The following is an 18,545-nucleotide window of genomic DNA, read 5'->3' as shown; positions in this document are numbered from 1 at the left end:
CCCTCACTTTCAGGAGGAACAGCAGCACCACTACAGGGGCCACACCTGGGGCAGTGTTCCAAGTCCTCTGCCACCAGGCATCACTTCTGACTTCAAATCCTACACCTTCCGCTCACAGCGCCCTCAGCTTCGGGCCTCATGCCTAACCCTGCTCAGCGTGGCCCGGCCGGCAGCTCTGCGCTGCCCCCCACTGCCAGGTCTTCAGTAGCCACACCTCTAAAGGCCTTGTGCCCTGGGGACAGGAGCTTGCAAGAAAGCATACAACGGACCAAGAATCGTCTCACAAAAAAGACAACAGGCGCTGGGCAGGGACGGCGGTCAGCAGGTCCCCCCTGGAGCACCTCATCACATCCGGTGTGCAGGCCGTGGACAGTACTGTATCCAACACCTAGAAGCCAACTTCCACCAGCTCAGATTGGCTAGAAGGTCCACTTTGCCCGGGGGACTGCTGGTTTGGGGGTTAAATCAAATGGATGGAGATCCCTTTGCTTGCTGGAAGCCAGGGGAAGGGAACGGTGGCACAGCCCGGACAAGGGGCCCAGGTGGCAAGGCCCACAGCACACAGACCTCGAGCAGAGGGAGACAGCCGCCTGCCAGCAGCTGTGAACGAAGGAGCAGCTACTGGGAAAAGCAAGGCCCAGAACCATTCGGTCCCCGCCCTTCCCAAAGCCCATCTCTGCCAGGGGTGCTTCAAGAGCACACTTAAAAAGCCGGCCTAGGGCACGTCCAGAAACCCCAGCAGAGGTGGTCACATCCAGAACACTTGTGTCCATGACAGCTTAAGGTGCTTCAGACGGAAAAGTTAACTTTTAAAAACACACTGCAAGGTGTCCTGGCCAGAACTGCCGGTGGTCTAACCAGCATTTCCCTACATACTCTGCAAAAAGCCAGCTCAAGACTATTTTTAGGACAGTCCCCATATGACATTGAAGTGACCTCTTGTCCACAAACGGGTCAACGGTAAATAAGCCCCATCTTTCAAACACATGAGGACTCTCCTCAGCCGTCACATCGCTGTTTCACAGACCACTGTTACCCGTCACAGCCAACTTCTGCTATCCCCTACCTGTGCTCTGGGAAGTGTACCAACAGGTACAATTAGGCAAGTAAGCAAATTATTAGTGCAACATCCTGACGCTGAGGGGCTCCGCCAGCAAGCTGGACGTGACCTCTCCTACCCTGAAATGTTTCAAACGTGCCAAAGGCCCAATCCAGCAAGTGCCGCGGACGCAGCTGCAGTGTCCGCACGGTGAGGACACACGAGTATCTTTGCGTAGAGCTGAAATCGAGTTCGCAAAATTCTTCACCTTAATTCACTTAACATAGTAGACCACAGATTAATTTATAGGACAAGAAATAATCGTGTAACCAACTAGAAAAGTCTTGTCTAAAAAAGCAGACAAGAGTGCCTCCAGGGGACAGCTGATGCCCCCAAGCAGTGTGGAACCCTCGGGTCAGCAGAGAGGAGGGGCCCGAATCCCCCCGGAAGCTGCTGTGTGTGTGGAAGGCAGCCCGCAGGGAGCGTCCAAGCCGGTCACCCTGGCAGCAGAGCTTCCGGTAGCCCCACGCTCTGGGCCTGCTTGTGGGGAAGGGCAGTGTTGCCACAGCACCGGCACAGGCAGGACCTCAGCAGCTACAGGAGAGCGGCCCCTATGGGTCGGGCCATTGTCCCAGATGGAGCGGACTGCGCTGGTTCTGGCCACTCGTCTGTAATGGAGACGAGCTCTTCTGGGTGCAGCCTAGCTGAGCACAGCGGGTTTGCCTGTAGACACTCTAACCAGCCAACTTCCCAACCAGCCCAAGACTGGGGCCCTGTCCCAGTGCCAGGCGGCAGGGACGCGGCGGCATCGCTGGCCACTGGGTGGCACTGGTGGGCCTCCGCGGAGCCGGGAGCACAGGTCTCCACCAGAGGAGACTGCCCGGGGGGGCTCCGGCTGGCACAGCCCAGCAGCCCCAGACACCCACCTCCAGGGACGACCCTCCACAGGGGCCGGTGGGAAACCCTCAGAGTAGCGGCGAGTTGCTTTAAACCGTTTGCGCTCTGGTCCTGCCCCAACTATTACTAGTCTACCCTAAAAATCCCCAGATTAAAGTCCCACTGGTTTCAGGTGGGCTCACTGGCGAATAACTGGCTGTAGAAGCCAGAAAAAGAGTGAGCTTCTGGCGTGACAAGGGTTCAAGCATGGGTGCATTCCACGGGGCAGGTGAGGCCCCAAAGACCCCAACTGAGACGCCACGTGTTCCCTCCCCACTGGCTCCTGCTTCCCACCGCCAGCCACCTCCATGCGCCCCCCTCATTCCCGCTGGGTCCCCAGTGCACTGGGCTGTGCATTCTGCTGGCTGGGACGGCAGCTCTAGGCTCAGCTCAGGGGCACACGTGCACAACGAAGTTTCCCACTTCAACTCTGATTGGCAAGATTTCTCCTGGTGTTAAAGTCAAATGAACAGTAGTAAGAGAAAACCATCCTGCTTTTTGTGCCTTTGCTTAAAATTTTTAAAGTGAGTTTTTTCCTGGCAGCATAGTCAAGTACCAATTTGCTTCTGCATCCAAAACCATGTGTAATCCCCCAATTCACACACAAGAACGCCCAAGCTATGCCCTGACACTCCTCAGACCAGGCCTCATCGTTATGCAGACCCCCAGGCACACGATCTTGGCTTGGGCTCCACAAAGGAGGCTTCTTTCTTCCTGATGTCCAGTGTATGAGTGACTTGCACCTTAGTGGAGAGAGGAACAGAACTCTCTGCTTGTAAAACAAAAAACCCAAGTCTAGACCCGGAAGCAAGACCCCTTCCTCACTGTGCAACAGCTCCACTCTGTGCGTTCTGAGAACGAGCCCGAAGCCCGAGCCAGGCTGGAGGGGTAACCTACAGAACCACCAGTCAGACGGTCCTTCCCCACGAACCACGCAGACAAAATGGGACTGAGGCCACGTGGGGAAACAGGTGGTCCTTCCCTCTTCTCGACTACACAACTGGGGTCCGGTGAGCAGCCCGCTGTCGGAGCAGGAGTGGACGTGGGGCCCGAGACTCACTTGGGAGCGGAGCTGCTTTCCCAACAGCTCTCCGGCGGGCTAACAGGCATGACCAGATTTTTCAGAAGGTGAAATTTTAACCAGTTACCATTGTACCAAACTGCCTACTAGTTCACCCAACACGTACCTAGGGGGCTGAGGGCTTGTTAGAAGAGCTCACTGACCCTTCTACCCATCCCTTGTCCCAAAGGGCCCCATTCCACAGAAAACCCCAAGGCTGCTGGCCCTGCGCAGACCAGAATCGGGGCCCTGCAGCAGTTACCTTTGCGTGCTTCTGAGTTTCTCCAGGTTCTCGGCACTAGAAGAGGACCCAGCCTTCATTCCAGGAAAACTTCTTTGGTTTGCAGAAGCAAATAATATAGCTATGTGCAAGGGGATGCAACTTCACTTTAAGAATGCTACACCTTGGGGCACCTGGGTGGCTCAGTGGGTTAAAGCCTCTGCCTTCAGCTCAGGTCATGATCTCAGGGTCCTGGGATCGAGCCCCACGTCTGGCTCTCTGCTCAGCAGGGAGCCTGCTTCCTCCTCTCTCTCTCTCTGCCTACTTGTGATCTCTGTCAATAAAAAATCTTAAAAAAAAAAAAAAAAAAAAGAATGCTACAGCTTAATCCAAGTGCCCCGTAAAACTTGTGTGCCACACTGGAGGGGTTACGGGGGCATTGACACAGATGCCACCAAAGGGACTTCCCTACAGTATGTCTTTAGACATCACAGTAGAGCCACAGCTCCCCAAGGCCGCGTGAACAGCTCACTGGAGGGCAGGTGGAGGGAGCCAATCCTCCTGGAAACTTCCCGCAGCTGCTCCACAACTACGCAAACAGCACTGGGCGCTACTGGCGGTTTCCTCTCCAGTGTTCAAGTCCATGTATGTGGGAAACCTTTCCCTGACCTGATTTTCTAAAAAGTTGCCCAGTTTGTTGGTTTTGGTTCTGAGCTCACAAGACGTGGGGAGTCCGAAATACCTCCACAACATCACTGAGCGCCGAGGGAACCCCAGGTGTACACCCAGTATGAAGGGTGTCGAGATGCACCTTTCTCAGTACAAGTTCTGGATTTCCCTCTAACGGGGGGGGGGGGGGGGGGGCGGACGGATGACGACCTTGGTTCAGATGGACCAGGTCCGCTGGTCCCCGACCATATTTTATTGCCAATGACGATTCTGGAATAGGTTGAAAATGGCTCATGTAACTGATACAACCCTAACCGCTCACAGGTAAGGATGTACGTTTCTACAAGACACTCCCGGGTCCCAGCGCCCCCTGCGTATTTATTGTAAGGAAACTTGTTTCCACTCAGAACTCCGGAAGCGCGCCTCTGCAGCCGCTCCTCGTCATCCCCGTGGCAATCCACGTTCTCCTTGTTCCACTCCACAAGCAGGTGCACCATCTGAGCGGCGTGCCCACGAACTTACAGGGAAAGGCTTCTACCTGTGGCAGACTGCTTTACCAGATCTTGTGAGTCTGGGAGTCCCGGCTGTTAAGGTTTTGCTTTCTCTCAAAGCTAGACAAAACTGTAGAAATCTCACTTTCCAGTCAAGACCTGTTCAGAATCCCAGTGTTTTAAGTCCCCTAATGAGCCACTTAGGGGGGTCCCAGATTCCAGGAATTGTGCCTACACGCATCAGAACTCCACTTCCAAATGCTAATACGTCAGGGACATTTTAGAAAAAAATTTTTAGCCTTTTTCTCTTCATGCCTTGACAACAGGAAGTTGACCCAACATTGAAAAAGAGCAGAAAAAAATAAGGTCATCGAAACAGACACATGGTTGCTGAAGGGAAGCGGTCAATGAAGCGGCAGTGGGTGCTACATGGGAGCAGCCGTGCAGACACCAGTGAGAGCGGTGACCGTGAACCGCGTCACCTGGGACACAAAGCACCTGCGGGTCCTCTCGTGGGAGAAGAGTGAGCTTCCCAGTCCCCGTCTGTTCCATAGGAGATCTCCTCACACCCTGTTCACGGACAGCTGTCACTCCCCACAATCCAAGGTCAGCAGCAGTGGCCTGGGGGGGGGGATGTCCAGGGGACCTCCCGGGCAGTGTCCCTCCCTTAGCAGTGGGCACTGTGGAATGGGGGACACACCTGCAGACTTAACATGTACCCAGGCCAATGTAGGAGTGCTTCCTTCTAACAAAGGTCCCAGTGCCAGCTGTACCCCAAATCTAGCCACCCCAACCCAGAACATGCTCTGCAGCCAGCTAGAAAGGCATCTGGGGGGTCCTTGTGGGGACACAGGGTTCTGCTGTGTGTGTGCACGCTGCCTGATGCCCCCCAACTGTGAGGGGATGGTCTGGGGGAGAGGCGGAGACACGACCACTACTCACCGAGGCTGAAGTTGCGTATTTTACCCATGACTGGAAGATGACAATTCTGGGCTAACAGAAAAGGATCAGAAGCACCTAGCTAAAAGATAGGTCCCTTATGCGTACTATCCACCTTGGGTATCCGCCGACTTGAATTGTGAGATAGGAGTGTGCTCAAAGGGCCGCGCTCACCGGTCCCAGCTTTGTCTACTGAAGCAGCTGGGGCTTCGGCGAGGAGCGGAGCAGCAGGAAGGGCAGGCAGGAGGGAGGGGGCAGAGAAGCGGGCCTCCTCCTGGCCTCCACTCCCCTCAAAGACCAAGTGAGGGGAAGAACCCGGGGACAGGAGCCATCCCCGTTTGCCCCCGCCCCGTGCCCACCGGGAGCCTCGCAGCAGCTTTCCAGGCCTGGCTGGTAAAGACGGAGCCGTACTGAAGCCCGCCACCCAGGGCTTCCGCGGTTCCCAAGCCCCCGCCGCTGTTCCGTTCTGTTATGTGCCTGTGACCGACTCCGAGCACTGACGCACGAGACTCCAAAGCGAGTGCTCCCCGTGCTCGCTGGTCCGCGGTGCTGACTGAGGTGCATGCGGGACTCGTCAGGGTGCTCTGCTGGAGGTCTGAGATGTGCGGTTAGCATGGGTAGCTCCAACCGCCTGAAGTGTGTCAGGGACTCTTGTTAATCCAGTACCCAGTTCACCCTGTAATGGAACAGCTCCCTCCGACTCCCCCCAACCCACCCACCCCCGCAGGTCCGGGGTCCCTCTCACAGCTCCCCAACCCCATCGGCTCTAGCGTGGCCCTGCGGGAGGGCCGGCTGCGGGACAGTGTGGCTCACGCCCGTGGTCTTGAACTTAAAGCTACGAGCCTTTTGGTACTTTTCTAAAAAAGGCACAAAATGTAAACGACATAAATTAAAACCGAGTGAAAATAATCTTAGTAATAGCACAAGACGCGTCCTATGGACCAATTTAAATTTCCAAAATTTACGTTTGGGTGCTTGGCTGAGAAGCCAGAATGGAGAGAGGGGCCAGCTGCACGATCTCGAGCAGGGCCCTACGCAGCTCTGCGACCAGTCTGGGGGCGAGGAGGCTCCGACCCGTCAGCGCAAGTCTCCGGGACAGAGTCAGGTCCAGGTTACTGCGGGCTCCCTCAGGGGGGCACGGCTCCAAGGGCCAGCACGTCACACTCACTTACCTTGGAGCACATGCAGCGGCAAACAGCCTTCAAAACTTGAACGTACGTACATACGGGAGTGTGTGTGTGTATGTGTGTGTGTTGTGTGTTTAGGGAGTTGCACACACACCAATTCCCGTTGGATCAAAAATAATGTAACTCGTGGAGACCGCTCTTGAGTCGAGTGTCAGGCGGTCCCTATCTGCAGACTGGATCCCCGCAAGCAGCAGCGCGTGCGCGGAGACTAGGTGAGCGGGACAGACTCCTAAGCCCGCGGGGCCGAGACAAGCCTGCAAGGGCTGCGCGGCCGGAGTCTGGATGCCGGGAGCGCGTTTACCCAGCTGACCTCGCTGAAGACCACACCGATACTTACCAGAGCCTGACAGTGAAAGTGAAGGAGATTAAAGACATTGGTTGCCGGGTGAGACGTTTAGCCACGAGGTTTGTACATCTTTGTGAGGTTTGTACTCATAGGAAGGGCCGACACACTGAGGGGGTGCACAGGGCTCGAAGCACCTGGGGCTCGGGCACCTGCTTCCATCTTTGCAGGTGCAGTAAACACGGCTAAAGCTCCTGGTCCTGGACAGGCCTGAGTGACAGCTGTCCAGAAAGACCAGGAAGGGTCCAGGCGCTACCCCTAAGTGATACATACATTTATACAACAGTGGCGGCCAGAGAGCAGCAGTCTGTTCGGGCTTTACTGCATTGTAATTGTGGTCACTCGCCCAGGACGGCGTGCCTTCGCTGGCTGCTTCCTTCACGAGGACCTCACTCCTTGACGGGGCCACCAGCGCCTTCTTCACGGTGTTCTCTTTCTTGTCTGGAGCCGGTCTCTTGTGCACAGCAGAGACTCTAATGCCTGCCTGGATAACCGGCAAAACCCCAATCATTAAGGAGGTCAGAACAGAGCCCCCGCTCCTCGCGCTCCACAACGAAGGTCAGGATATGCTCTATGGTCAGGGTCACGTGAGGCCCCTCACCACCCCGACCTTGGGCTCTGCATCTGCTCCCCAGCAGGGCTGGGCTACCCTTGCACGTCCAAGCGACGTGGAGGGATGGTCACAAACAAGGACCTGGGTGCCAGGCAAGGCTTGGGGACACTGGGAGACTGGAGGCCAGCGATGTCGCGCCTCCTATGCCAGGCGCTCGGCACGGTCCGCACGGCACTCCGCGCAGCAGCAACCGCTGCTCTGGGCTCCAGGGACTCAGAACCGGCAGCCGCACACACCACACCATCTACAGGCCAAGCAAGCACTCCAACAGTGGGCTGGGCTCCCCAGACGGCACTACTTAGGCCTCACTCATCACGGGTGTTAACAGGACTGCAATGCGGCCCCCGGACCTGGGCTAGAACTCTGGGCGACTCCCGAAGCAGCTGTGACTATATGCCTGAGTCGCAGACGGCACGGCAGAGAGACAGGTCCGCAAGCCAGGACTCCCCAAGACCCACTCCTCACCCTGGGCCGCCTGCGAATCTCCGTGCCACACAGGCCCTGGCAAACCCCCGGGACCCCGACAAGTGCTGGCTCCGGATGGAGGGCTCGGCTCTCGCACTGCCTCACTGCGGTCTGTGCCGAGGACGCCCACCACGGGCGCGGGGAGACGATACCCGAGTAACGACAGGGCAAGTGTGCGAGGCTGGAGGCTGAGTGGGCGGGCGCCCGCGGCCCTCGGTGCGTGCCTGCCATGCCCCACGCGCCGCAAGCCAACCCGCGTGGCTGCCCGCGGCGCACCAACACGTCCCACCTCAACAGCTCCAACGGCCGGACTCATCGGCTTACCTGGACACTGCATTTGGGGAGAATGAGCTTCTCTGGCTTCGTCTTGGTCTTCTCTTTAGGTTTCGGCTTTTGTTCTTTACCGGAACTGAGGAATTTCATCGTGGCCGCGGCGTGCTTGAGAATGCAGTCGCTGCTGCAGTAAACCGAGTCCGGCTGCGCCGCGCTGGAGCACCCGGGCCCGATACAGTTCGCGGCCCCGGGCGCCTCGGCTACCTGCGGGACAGAAGGCGGGGGCTGCAGCAGGCATCCGCGCTCCCCAACTTCCTGGTCATGCCTCGGGGCTGCTTCTAACGGACACACTAGCGGCACCTTCCATGCCGGTTAAGAACGTGTCCCTTCTTCAGAGCGCCTGCCCCACTCTGCCCCGCCGCAGGGCCCTCATGGTAGCTGTAGGGCTGGGAGGCGGCCCCCGGCTCTGCCCTGGCCCGCAGGCTCCTGGGACTTTTGGACACCACGGGGTTTCACCCCCAGAGCTCGGTCCCGTTGCAGGGCCAACGGGGAGCTCTGCGGGTGCAACTAAGGACGCTAACGAGAAGGTTCTCAGCGAAGGAAAGGGTCTGTTTCAGCAACATAACATGTCCGAGGAGGGACTGGGCCCTGCAGCAGAGAGAAGACTCCACCACTGGTTTGGAAGGAACAGAGGGCTGTGGGGGGAGGCCCTCGTAGCAAGGCTCTGAGGGTGAAGCGACCGGACCAAACCCAGGAACACCCGTTCAGCGGGAGTCTCAGGCAGACGACGGGCGGCCGAGCCCTGCGGAGTCCCGCACAGGGCGCAGGGCACTCACACACACAAACCCAACGGAATCTGCAGGGCTGGATCCCTGCCCCACCGAGCCTGAGAAAACCTCAGACCCTGGGCAGAGACCGGCTAGGCCAGGCCCAGGCTTGTGCCCCGTGGAAGCTGTAAGTGTGCACTGCAGAAGGCCGCTAAGGCCGGCTCCCTGGCCGCGCAGCGCGGGGGCTCTAGCGAACCAAACCCAGCCCTCAGACGTACTTGAGCTGAATCTAGTGTCTGCACCTTGGTGTTCTGACACGGTTTTTCTTCCACAGAATCCAAGTCTGACCAAGAATAAATCGAAGCGTGTGCAGCCTCAAACATCAAAAACAAAGACACGATATTGGGGTGACTTTTCCCACTGTTCCATTTCCACGAATTTTTCTTAATGACCAAACGAGGTAAGAATAACCGTCATATCCCCACTCGGGGTGTCCGGACATCTCCACGCTACTGCTTAAATGGTCCAGACCTCACAGCGCTTCCGCCTCGAGGGTCTCAGCTCTCAAAGCTGCTGCACGCCCAAGGCCCGAGCACAGGCCTCCGATTCAAGGCTGTGTAGGGCCTCCGAGGACTTGGGGGAACGTGCTCTCGTGAGCCCGTGACTGTGCTCCTCGACATCAGAAGCTGATGACACAGGAAAGCCACAGCCCTACGAGCGAGTGCCTGAGTGTTCCAGAGGCGACGCCAGCGGCAGCTGAGGGAGGTGCCCTGGATGCCAAGGATCCAGTGGCGAGCCCCCAACCCCCGCCGCCCCGGGAGGCTCGGGCCGCCAGCTCTCAGGGTCTCACAGCAAGACAGGTGCAAGACCACCAGCTCTCTGAGGACAACGGGATCAGGTCAAACAGTGTACGTTTACTTCAGGAACTCCTAATAATTCTGTTGTATGTGTACGTGAACTGACATTCTAAAAAAAATATTCAAGGAAAAACTAACTTTAAAACATGAGTCTGTGGGCGCCTGGGTGGCTCCGTGGGTTAAGCCACTGCCTTCGGCTCGGGTCATGATCTCGGGGTCCTGGGATCGAGCCCCGCATCGGGCTCTCTGCTCAGCAGGGAGCCTGCTTCCCCCCACTCTCTGCCTGCCTCTCTGCCTACTTGTGATCTGTCTCTGTCAAATAAATAATAAAATCTTAAAAAAAAAAATGAGTCTGTTTAAGGGAAACGTTAACTCGATACGAACAGTACAGGAGGCCGATTAAGACTTAAAGAAAGGCCCATCGCGCTGTCCTGCGGGAGCACAGAGCGCAGGTGGCCCACGAAGCCCTGTGCTCCAGGGAGAGTCTGCTTCCGGAGCCCGGCCCGCGGCAGACACAGCGCCGTCTGGAAGGGGAAACCCAGCCTGCTCCGAAAGGAGGACCGACTGTCGGGAGTCCTGACATCTCTGCGGCCGGGGGCCCGAGGTCTACATCGTCCCCGTCTATCACTGGCCTCGAAGACAAGTACTCACAGGCTGGAATATCTTGAGCTTTTTCTTGCCACTTGGGTTCGCCGCTTTCTCAATTCTGCCCTTTATCCCCTGGTCTTCGCCGGACGTCTGCTCCACCGTCCCCATGCTCGTGCAGTCCGCGCTGTCCATGTCCGCGGGCGCGCGCTTGGCCTCCTGCTGCTCTGCGCCCTCCGAGTTTGTCTCGTCCTGCACCTGCAGGATGGTGCAGTTGGGGCAGATGTAGTCTTCGCCGTTCCTTTCGAGGAGCCGTCCCCGGGCCTCGGAGATGCCCACGCAGTCGCCATGAAACCATTCTTCGCACCGGTCGCAGCAAATCATGAACCTCAAATCGTAAAACACCGGCGTCAGGAACGTGAAGCTCGATAAACAGCTTCGGACCTACTACGAGACTGAACTCAGGTGTTAACACGTTACGAAAAAAAGCAAAACACAAAGAACAATTCATATGCCCTTCCCTTGACTGTTTCCTGCGGGAAGCCTTCTGAGTGAGAGCTGCAGGCTTCACGGCACTGCCGCCCGGAGGCCGTGCCCTCATCCCCACGGACCAGCACGTCGCCTGTCCCACCGAACACAGCAGGCGGTGGCTCCCCCACACGGTCCGGCACGCAGACGGGCTCTAGGTGCTGAAGCTGCAGCCCGACCCCAGCCCGCTCACGCGTGCCCCCCAGGACAGCGTAGGGCGGTGTGTCCAACCCGTCTACGACAGGAGCGCTGGAGTCCATACGGCCTCATGCGTCCTCCCCGACCCCACGGTGGCAGTGGGGGGGCCTTGTGTGGCTACAGAAAGTCCCTCCCCTTCTGTGGCTCCCCCCTGCTCCAATGCCTTCTTCATCCTTCCCAACTGAGTGAGTCACTCAGGCAGCCCAGCTCTGGAACGTGTCCCCTCAAATGCACAGAACCCTCCCCTGCTGTTTTCACGCCCTGGATCTCTCTGGACGCTGGGGCCGCCAGCGCACCCCCCGACTGTGGCCTACCTGTTGTTGTGTGGCTGACGACAGATGCAGTACAGAGCATTGGGCTCATAGGCCTCACACTCGGGCTTCTGCCTGCCCACATCCCTGGGGTCTCCACCTTCGACTCCCTGAGCGGCCTTCCCTTCCGGCTCCCTGTCTCCGCCGTCCCTCTCCGCCTGGGACGCCGCGCCCCGCTCAGCCTCGGGCTCTTGCTGGTGGGGCAGCACGCCGTCCGCGGCGCTGCCCGCCTCCACGTCCACGGTCCGTGTGGGATCCTGCTCCCGGCGCTTCTTCCTCAGGCGGCTCTTGGGGGGCCTATCGGCCGCTTCTTGTTCCCGCTGCCTTCGCAGGCGGTTCTGAAGTTCTTTCAACGTCAACCCGTCACTGTCGCTGTCCGAGGTGTCGTCCTCGTCCTCACCTCCTTTGGCCTTCCCGGAGGCAGCCGGTGGCTCCGGATCACCCGCAGAGCCCGACGGGGGCCCGCCCTTCCCCTCAGAGGTGCTCTCCACACTCCCTTCAGACGCCGTCTCCACATCTGTGACGGGACAAGACGCCGCTTCACTGGAATCCTCGAGGGAGACGGGCGCATTCTTCCTTCCCCTTCGCCGGACCGTCGTGAGAAACTCTTCCACCCGCTCCGTGCGCTTCGGCTGCCTCCCGCTCCGTCGCAAGGAGAGGCTCTGCTGCTGCTGGGGCTGCGGCTCCGGGGCGTCTAAGTCGGCATCCCCAGCGCCCTCTCGCTTGGCAATGGTGGTCCTTCGAAAGCCCCACGTTTTCCTGAACTCTTTGCTGGTGGGTTTGATGGCCTTGGGCACCTCCTCATTGCTCGGATCCCCCTTCTCATCCATACCTAGCGGTGAAAGGGAACCAAGCCACGAGCCACGTTAACGGGGCAACATTTCTTGGCAAGAGCAAGCCCCGGAGCCGCGAACACAAAGGGCTCCGGATTCGCGCGGAGGGAGCGCGGCTGCACATCAAACCACCACCTTCTGCCGACACAAAGTGAAGGTGTCGATTCAAACGAGTCCTCTCGATCAGGGTTTCCTGAGAGGTAGCGTCAGAGAAGATCCGGGGGGACCCCGAAGTCAGCAGTCACACATCTAGCGCTCAGTACACAACCGCAGCCACCGACTCACGCCCGTCCCCCCGGCACTCAGCGGGGCGCTATGAGGGCGTGAGCGGAGCAGGGCTGCAGGGCTGGGAGGCGCCTCGCACCCGGCCCCGCCCCCCAACACCCTGGCACAGAGGACGGCAAGCCAGGCCGGCCGGAGGCCCCGTGCGCGGGAGGACCGGCTGCTCCCGTCCCGGGCTGCGCGGCCTGAGCTGCTGGGTAAGTGGTCCAACCTCCCTGCTGGAGAGAAGGGCACCCCAGGCCTGCTGCGGCCCGAGTGCCAGTGCCCCCCCCCACCCCCCGCCTGCCCCGGGGGGAGATAAGGGTCAAGAGGCTAAGGCCTGCCCAGACTCCCAAGCCCGGACTCCGGGTTGGCTGTCACACAGCAAGAGTAACTTGGCCACTTTAGAAAATGACGACACGGGGAAGAGCTCTCCGTGCAAACACCCTTTCTCGCTGACAGACGACTAGGGCACCGCACTCCTGAGGAACCCTGAAAAAGACAGCATGTACCTTGAAAAGTCTTTTCTAGGCTAGCCAGGCTTCACGCGCACCGAACGCTAAGGCGGACTCAGCCTTTACGCCACATTCCGTCGCAGGGGAAGGACTGTGCTGGGATGAAAACCTTCAAAAACACAAAATACACAGAACTCAAAACCACACGCAACCAGATTTGTTTTTTGTTTTTTCTTTTACTCCCGTTTCCTGCTGGCTCTACCCACCCTCCACTCTGAGCCCGGCCGGCTCGCTCCCAGGCCACGCGGGAGCTTCCGGGCGCGGCTGTGACACCCGCGCGGCGCGCGCGCCAGCAAGGACCACACCACGTTTCTGGTCCTGAGATTCTGCGTGGGAAAACTCTCCTCAACAAACACACCTGTCACCGAAGACAGCCTACAACGTCAAGTACTTGCACCAACAAACAGCCAGTGGAAAAATGAGAGAGTGCCCTGAGTAACAATTCTCAGCACGTGGCTGAACGTTCGCCTGCACCTCAGGGCTGAACATGCTAGGCCATACCACGGGCCAACGGCAGACGCAGTAAGTGCGAACGTCAGACCACTTGTTTCTTCGCGTAAAACGGCACTTCAGAAACAGGACACACAACTTCAACCCCATTAAGAGAAAACCGTGTCACTGATGCTGCCACCAGGGCGGTGTTACCTGCCCCGACCCCGGACGCTCCGACGCCTTCTCCAAAGGTCTGAACGCCTGACAGACGGGACTGCCTGCTCCCCAGGCACAGCCCGGCCTCCGACACTGCTGCTGTCCGTCACTGGCCACAGGGAACAGTAAAGATCATCTCAAGACTGTTCCCACGGAGAACGTGCCTGAAAGAAAATAAGAAAATTATTTATAGATTCAAGTAACTGTAACATTAGAAGAAAAAAAAAAAAAAGCACCAAACTTTCCAAGTAATCTATTATCTGAACATATGTCATAAACTGTGACCCACTCAGGGAGTTGGGGTGGGGGAAGAAAAAGAAAAAAAGGAAAGGCAAGAGCATAGTCCTCTTCTTTAAGGACTTGTGCAGAAAGAAGATGCGCGAGCGCACGGGGACGGAACGTGGCTAGGCCGGTCACGGAGGGGCGCCAGGCGCTGGTCGGTCCCCTGGGGGGTGGCGGAAAGCGCAGCTGCCCCAGCAGCATGGCGGCTTCAAAACCAGGCGCGGATTATCAGCGGCTTTCCAAGAATGATCCTACGTTTGAGGTGGGCTCAGCTTGATAAAGCCAAACGCAGAGAGAAACACGAAAAGGCTGAACAAAAAAATCGTCCGCGGAGAGAAGTCCTCACAAACCCGTACCACTGGAGATGCGCCATCATTTAGTTAAAAGCCCAAGAAAGATTTTAGGAGACTCGTAATTACTTGATGTGGATGTGCTACATTTCATCTACATGCATTTAGAAAAGTTCTCCTAAATTATAGTCCTGCAAAAAACTCATACCTAATTGGAATGTGCACCGAACAGGCCTCTGCTCCTGGACAGGTCCTCAATATTGCTCTTTTCACACGTCACACGTCACACTCTGACCCCCAGGGTCCCTCCCAACCCCTTTCCCGGCGAGCCCTCCCCTCCACCGCTCTTGCCTTCCTGCCTCCAGGTGGGCACTACGGGTGGGTACTGCCAACTGTGGTCTCCTTAGGGACCCCAGAACAAAGACAAACATTCCAAGGCATCTCCTCTTAAAGAGACGGTGCCCATTCCACTAACCAAATCCACGACCACGACCCTCAAATCTCTCAAACGTGGTAAATGCATTTCAAATCAAGGCTTCAATGTTCAGATGCCTTTCCTTCCCAGCAGAAACTAAAATACTTTACTTCTGTATTTCATAACACTGAGCGTTTATAAAACAAAGAACTTAGGAATGAAAAATTTAAATACACATTTATCTGAGAAATAAACATATTCCTGGGTTTGAGTTCCGAATCATCAATTAAAAAAGGAAAATGGGAAGTCTAGTTATTTCTGTGAGTGGGATTTCAGAACAGATCAAATCACTTCAGATCATCTGATTCACTTAACTTTAAAACCGACATTTTGCTAATTTCTTCAAAGTAGAAATTCTAATAAAAATTTCAGCAATTGCAACAAAAGCGTGTCTATCAAGACAAAACAACAGAAGCCCACGCCGAGCCCCTGTCGGCGGGGCAGGGAGGGTGTGTCAGGGACCCACGGCACGGCCCGGGCAGCGGAGGAAGGCGGCCGTCCCCGACACGGGGAAGAGAACAGGCGGCGCACACGGAATGCACCGGAAGAGCGCAGAGCTGTCCTGCGCTGGGTCAGGGCGGCGTCTGAGCCCAGCCGGCCGGAGCCGGAGCCGGAGCCGGAGCCGGCCCACCGAGGAAGCTCCCACCCCCGGGCGCCACACACGCCGGGCCACTCCCAGCACGAGCAGCGGCCGCGGCGGCCGGGAAACCATCTGGTATGCGCAGCTTTTCACAGCTTCAGCTCTCTGGGCTCCGCTACACCCTTACAAGCGGGGGGTCCAAGATGCTTCTGTTCGTGTAGGACCAGGGGGTCCTTCCAAAATTACAGCTGAGGAAGTTTTCAGGCAACGGTGGGTGTTCTTGGACATGGGGCTCAAATTTGACCACCTTCACGAGGAGAGCCACCACGCGGGGGCCTGAGACCTGACCCTGGCTGCGAGCGGCCCGCGCCTCCGCGCTGCCCGCCGGGACCGCACACACTCGCCACCCTGTGACCCGCGTGGCAGGCACATCACTGAGTGACATGGGTCGCACGGCACACGTCACTGCAACAAAGGCACACTGTTGTTAATGCCCCCACCCACCTCCTCAAATGTCCTTTTCTTTTTCCTTTTCCCAAGATGTTATTTGAGAGAGAGACCAAGTGGGGGGGGGGGGCAGAGGGAGCGAAGAAGCAGGATCATGACCTGAACAGAGCCACCCGAGCATCCCTCTAACGTTGTTAAGTGACTGGGAAGCCATCAAGCTCGTGAAGGGCGGACAGGAGCTTTTCAAAACTGTAATTTTCACTTGAAAGCTCGAATTTTATCACGAGCAACAAGTATCGTCCACTGCTTCCTGGAGACTCAGGTCATCGTCTCTGAGAAAATGCCTAGTCCTGGGTCTGAAGTCCAGTGCGTGTCCACGCTCCGCAGCACGAGGGCCCAGGGAGGGGCGGGCCGGGCGGCACAGGGCTCCTCCGGCGGGCTCGCCTGCTCTGGGCACAGGAGGGCTTTTGCACATCCCTGCCCGTTGGGTACAGGGACCCCGAAGCGACAGGACAGGACCCTGAGTGGTGGGCGCAACTGAGCTAACAGCCCTTGTCGCCTCTGCAAAGACGCGCTCGGGGCAAACGGCACATTTTCCATGACCAACTGGGGCTCAGCGGCACACAGCACGCCACACAGGGGAGCGCCGCTGTCGGGACCGGCCTCTGCGGGTCGGGCTACCGTGCCCGCCCTGCCAACCCCGGCGTCCCGGGGACACACCGAGACGCGCTCGTCACACCCCCACTAGTTAAGCACACCCCGGAGACGTGCAAAGCAACAGCCCATCTCTGTGCTTCAGTATCAGAAGGGACCAAGCATCTCCTTCCACAGAATTGCTCTAAAACCACTAAATTCTCCCTTCAGAGTCTCCAACTTTTCAAAAGTTCAGCTGCCAGATGTGGTTTCTTACAAACAAAAGCCCCACAGTTGTTGGGCGTCAGGGAGGCGCGACTTGAAACCCTTCTTGTAAAGCTGGAGGCGCAGTTCCAGAAGCGACGGCGAGGGCCCAGCGCGAGGCCCCGGTCCTTCTCGAAGGCGCTGGGCCGCGCAACCGCAAGCAGCTCCGTCTGCACAGCAAGACAACCAGGCGAACACAGCCGCGGCCCCTCCCCAGGAAACACGCAAGTGCGTGGCGGTCCCACCGGGGACCCAACTGGTCTCTCGGAACCCCCTCCCCGCCCTCCGATGTCCAAGAACAATTCTAACCCGCCACGCCGCGCCCCGTGTGTCGCAGCGCGGCCTCCTCAGTTCTGCCTCTGTGAACGGAGATTCCCGAAGGACCGACCACGCCCAAGTTCACAGATCGTACTGAAGGTCGCGTGCCCCCGACTAACCCTTCCCTGCGGGGGATGAAGGCTGCCAAGAAGCGAAATTCTTCCCACTACTGAAGAGGGCAGCCTGCCCCACTGAAGACCCTCCTCGGTCCCCATCACGAGAACCGCCGCTAACCTGTCAACGCGCGGCCGCCGCCCGAGCTGGAGGACGGCCGAGCCACCCCCCGCCCCGGCCCTGGAGGTCTGCAGCCGCAAACTCGGGCCGGCGCTCTGACCCCGCACAGGAGAGGTTTGGGCCCACAAAGTAAACTAAGAAATCCAGTTTTCATTGATTTGAACATCTACCCAGAACCGGACTTGACTGTGTTACATTTAGAGCTTTTACAGCTAATTCAAAGTTTTGCTGCTCCCGAGAAACATGGTCATTCTTACAATTATTCCGATGAGGTGACCGTACCCCCAGCACAGTAAGCTTCTCAGGAGATGAATACAGAGCGAAACCCAGAAACAACCTGGTTTAAAATTTCTTAGTACCTTGCGCTCACACGTATGCGGACAAAAAGCCAAAGGTGCTACCGGAGAGCCCCTTAGGGACTAGTGTCCAGCCAGGCCCCGCTGTGAGGCTGGGACACCGGCTCGGCACGGGGTGAGCAAGGGGCCCCGGCCTCTCTCTGGGCAGTTTCCACTGCAGGACACAGGCTCGTGACCTCGGTGGGCAGCTCGACACGGGCGCCCGTTACATCTACCAAGGTCAGGGAGCAGGAAAGGCGGCTTCCGCGGTTCCGGCTTCATGGTGCGGTCTCCCAGCTGCTACCTCGGACAGGCTTTGGCCGTGGTCTGCGCTGAGTGCCCAGCCCCTGAAATTCACGCTGAAACCCAGTGCCAAGGTGATGGCACTACCAGGAGATGGGCCTTCGGGAGGTGCTTAGTCGTCACGTCAGAGCTCACGAGTGGGGTCAGTGCCCTTGAACAGAGCCCGAGAGCTCTCCCCCCCTGCAACCCCGAAGACACCTCGCCAGGACCTGACCACGCCAGCACCCGGCCCCCAGAGCTGTAAGATACGTGGGTTTTCCTTCTTTTTTAATTTCCTGATGAGATTTTTTGGGGGAAGATTTTATTTATTTGTCAGAGAGTGCGCGCACACATAGAAGCAGGCTCCCCGCTGAGCAGAGAGCCCAATGCAGGACTTGATCCCAGGACCCTGGGATCGTAACCTGAGCCGAAGGCAGAGGCTTTAACCCACTGAGCCACCCAGGCGCCCCGGTACGTGGGTTTTCTATCAGCCCCCCAGCCCACGGTCTTTGTTAAAGCAGCCCAAGCATACAGAGCAGCTCCCCTTGTGCCTCTGGATAAAAACATGGTCTAAATACTGCAAGGGACTACAGGAATCCTACATCTTGGGGGACTGGTGCTCCTGAGACAAGGCCACCACCTTGTTCCTGTGATCCCCTGAACTGTA

General features: G+C 57.8%; 1 protein-coding gene across 5 annotated transcripts in view; it reads right to left on the bottom strand.

Annotated features, from left to right (window-relative positions):
• Positions 1-18,545, bottom strand: part of DIDO1 (death inducer-obliterator 1) — a 48,876-nt gene that overhangs the window by 18,902 nt on the left and 11,429 nt on the right. For 3 of the 5 annotated variants that reach the window (XM_044262700.1, XM_044262699.1, XM_044262698.1), the window contains exons 2-8: positions 13,736-13,902; positions 13,088-13,199; positions 11,485-12,313; positions 10,511-10,832; positions 9,281-9,376; positions 8,287-8,499; positions 7,158-7,368 (exon numbers count right to left, since the gene is read on the bottom strand). In XM_044262700.1, the coding sequence (XP_044118635.1) occupies positions 7,158-7,368; positions 8,287-8,499; positions 9,281-9,376; positions 10,511-10,832; positions 11,485-12,311 (1,669 nt within the window). In that variant the 5' untranslated portion in view covers positions 12,312-12,313; positions 13,088-13,199; positions 13,736-13,902. Of the gene's footprint in view, positions 1-7,157; positions 7,369-8,286; positions 8,500-9,280; positions 9,377-10,510; positions 10,833-11,484; positions 12,314-13,087; positions 13,200-13,735; positions 13,903-14,518; positions 15,056-18,545 lie in introns of those variants that run through there. The other 2 variants (XM_044262701.1, XM_044262702.1) reach the window with 2 other exon arrangements.

The sequence above is a fragment of the Neovison vison genome, chromosome 8 (assembly GCF_020171115.1).
Source record: "Neovison vison isolate M4711 chromosome 8, ASM_NN_V1, whole genome shotgun sequence".
In the NCBI taxonomy this organism is placed as follows: Eukaryota; Metazoa; Chordata; class Mammalia; order Carnivora; family Mustelidae; genus Neogale; species Neogale vison.
Note: the sequence above shows the minus strand (reverse complement) of the source record. Positions and strands in the feature narration are given on the sequence as shown.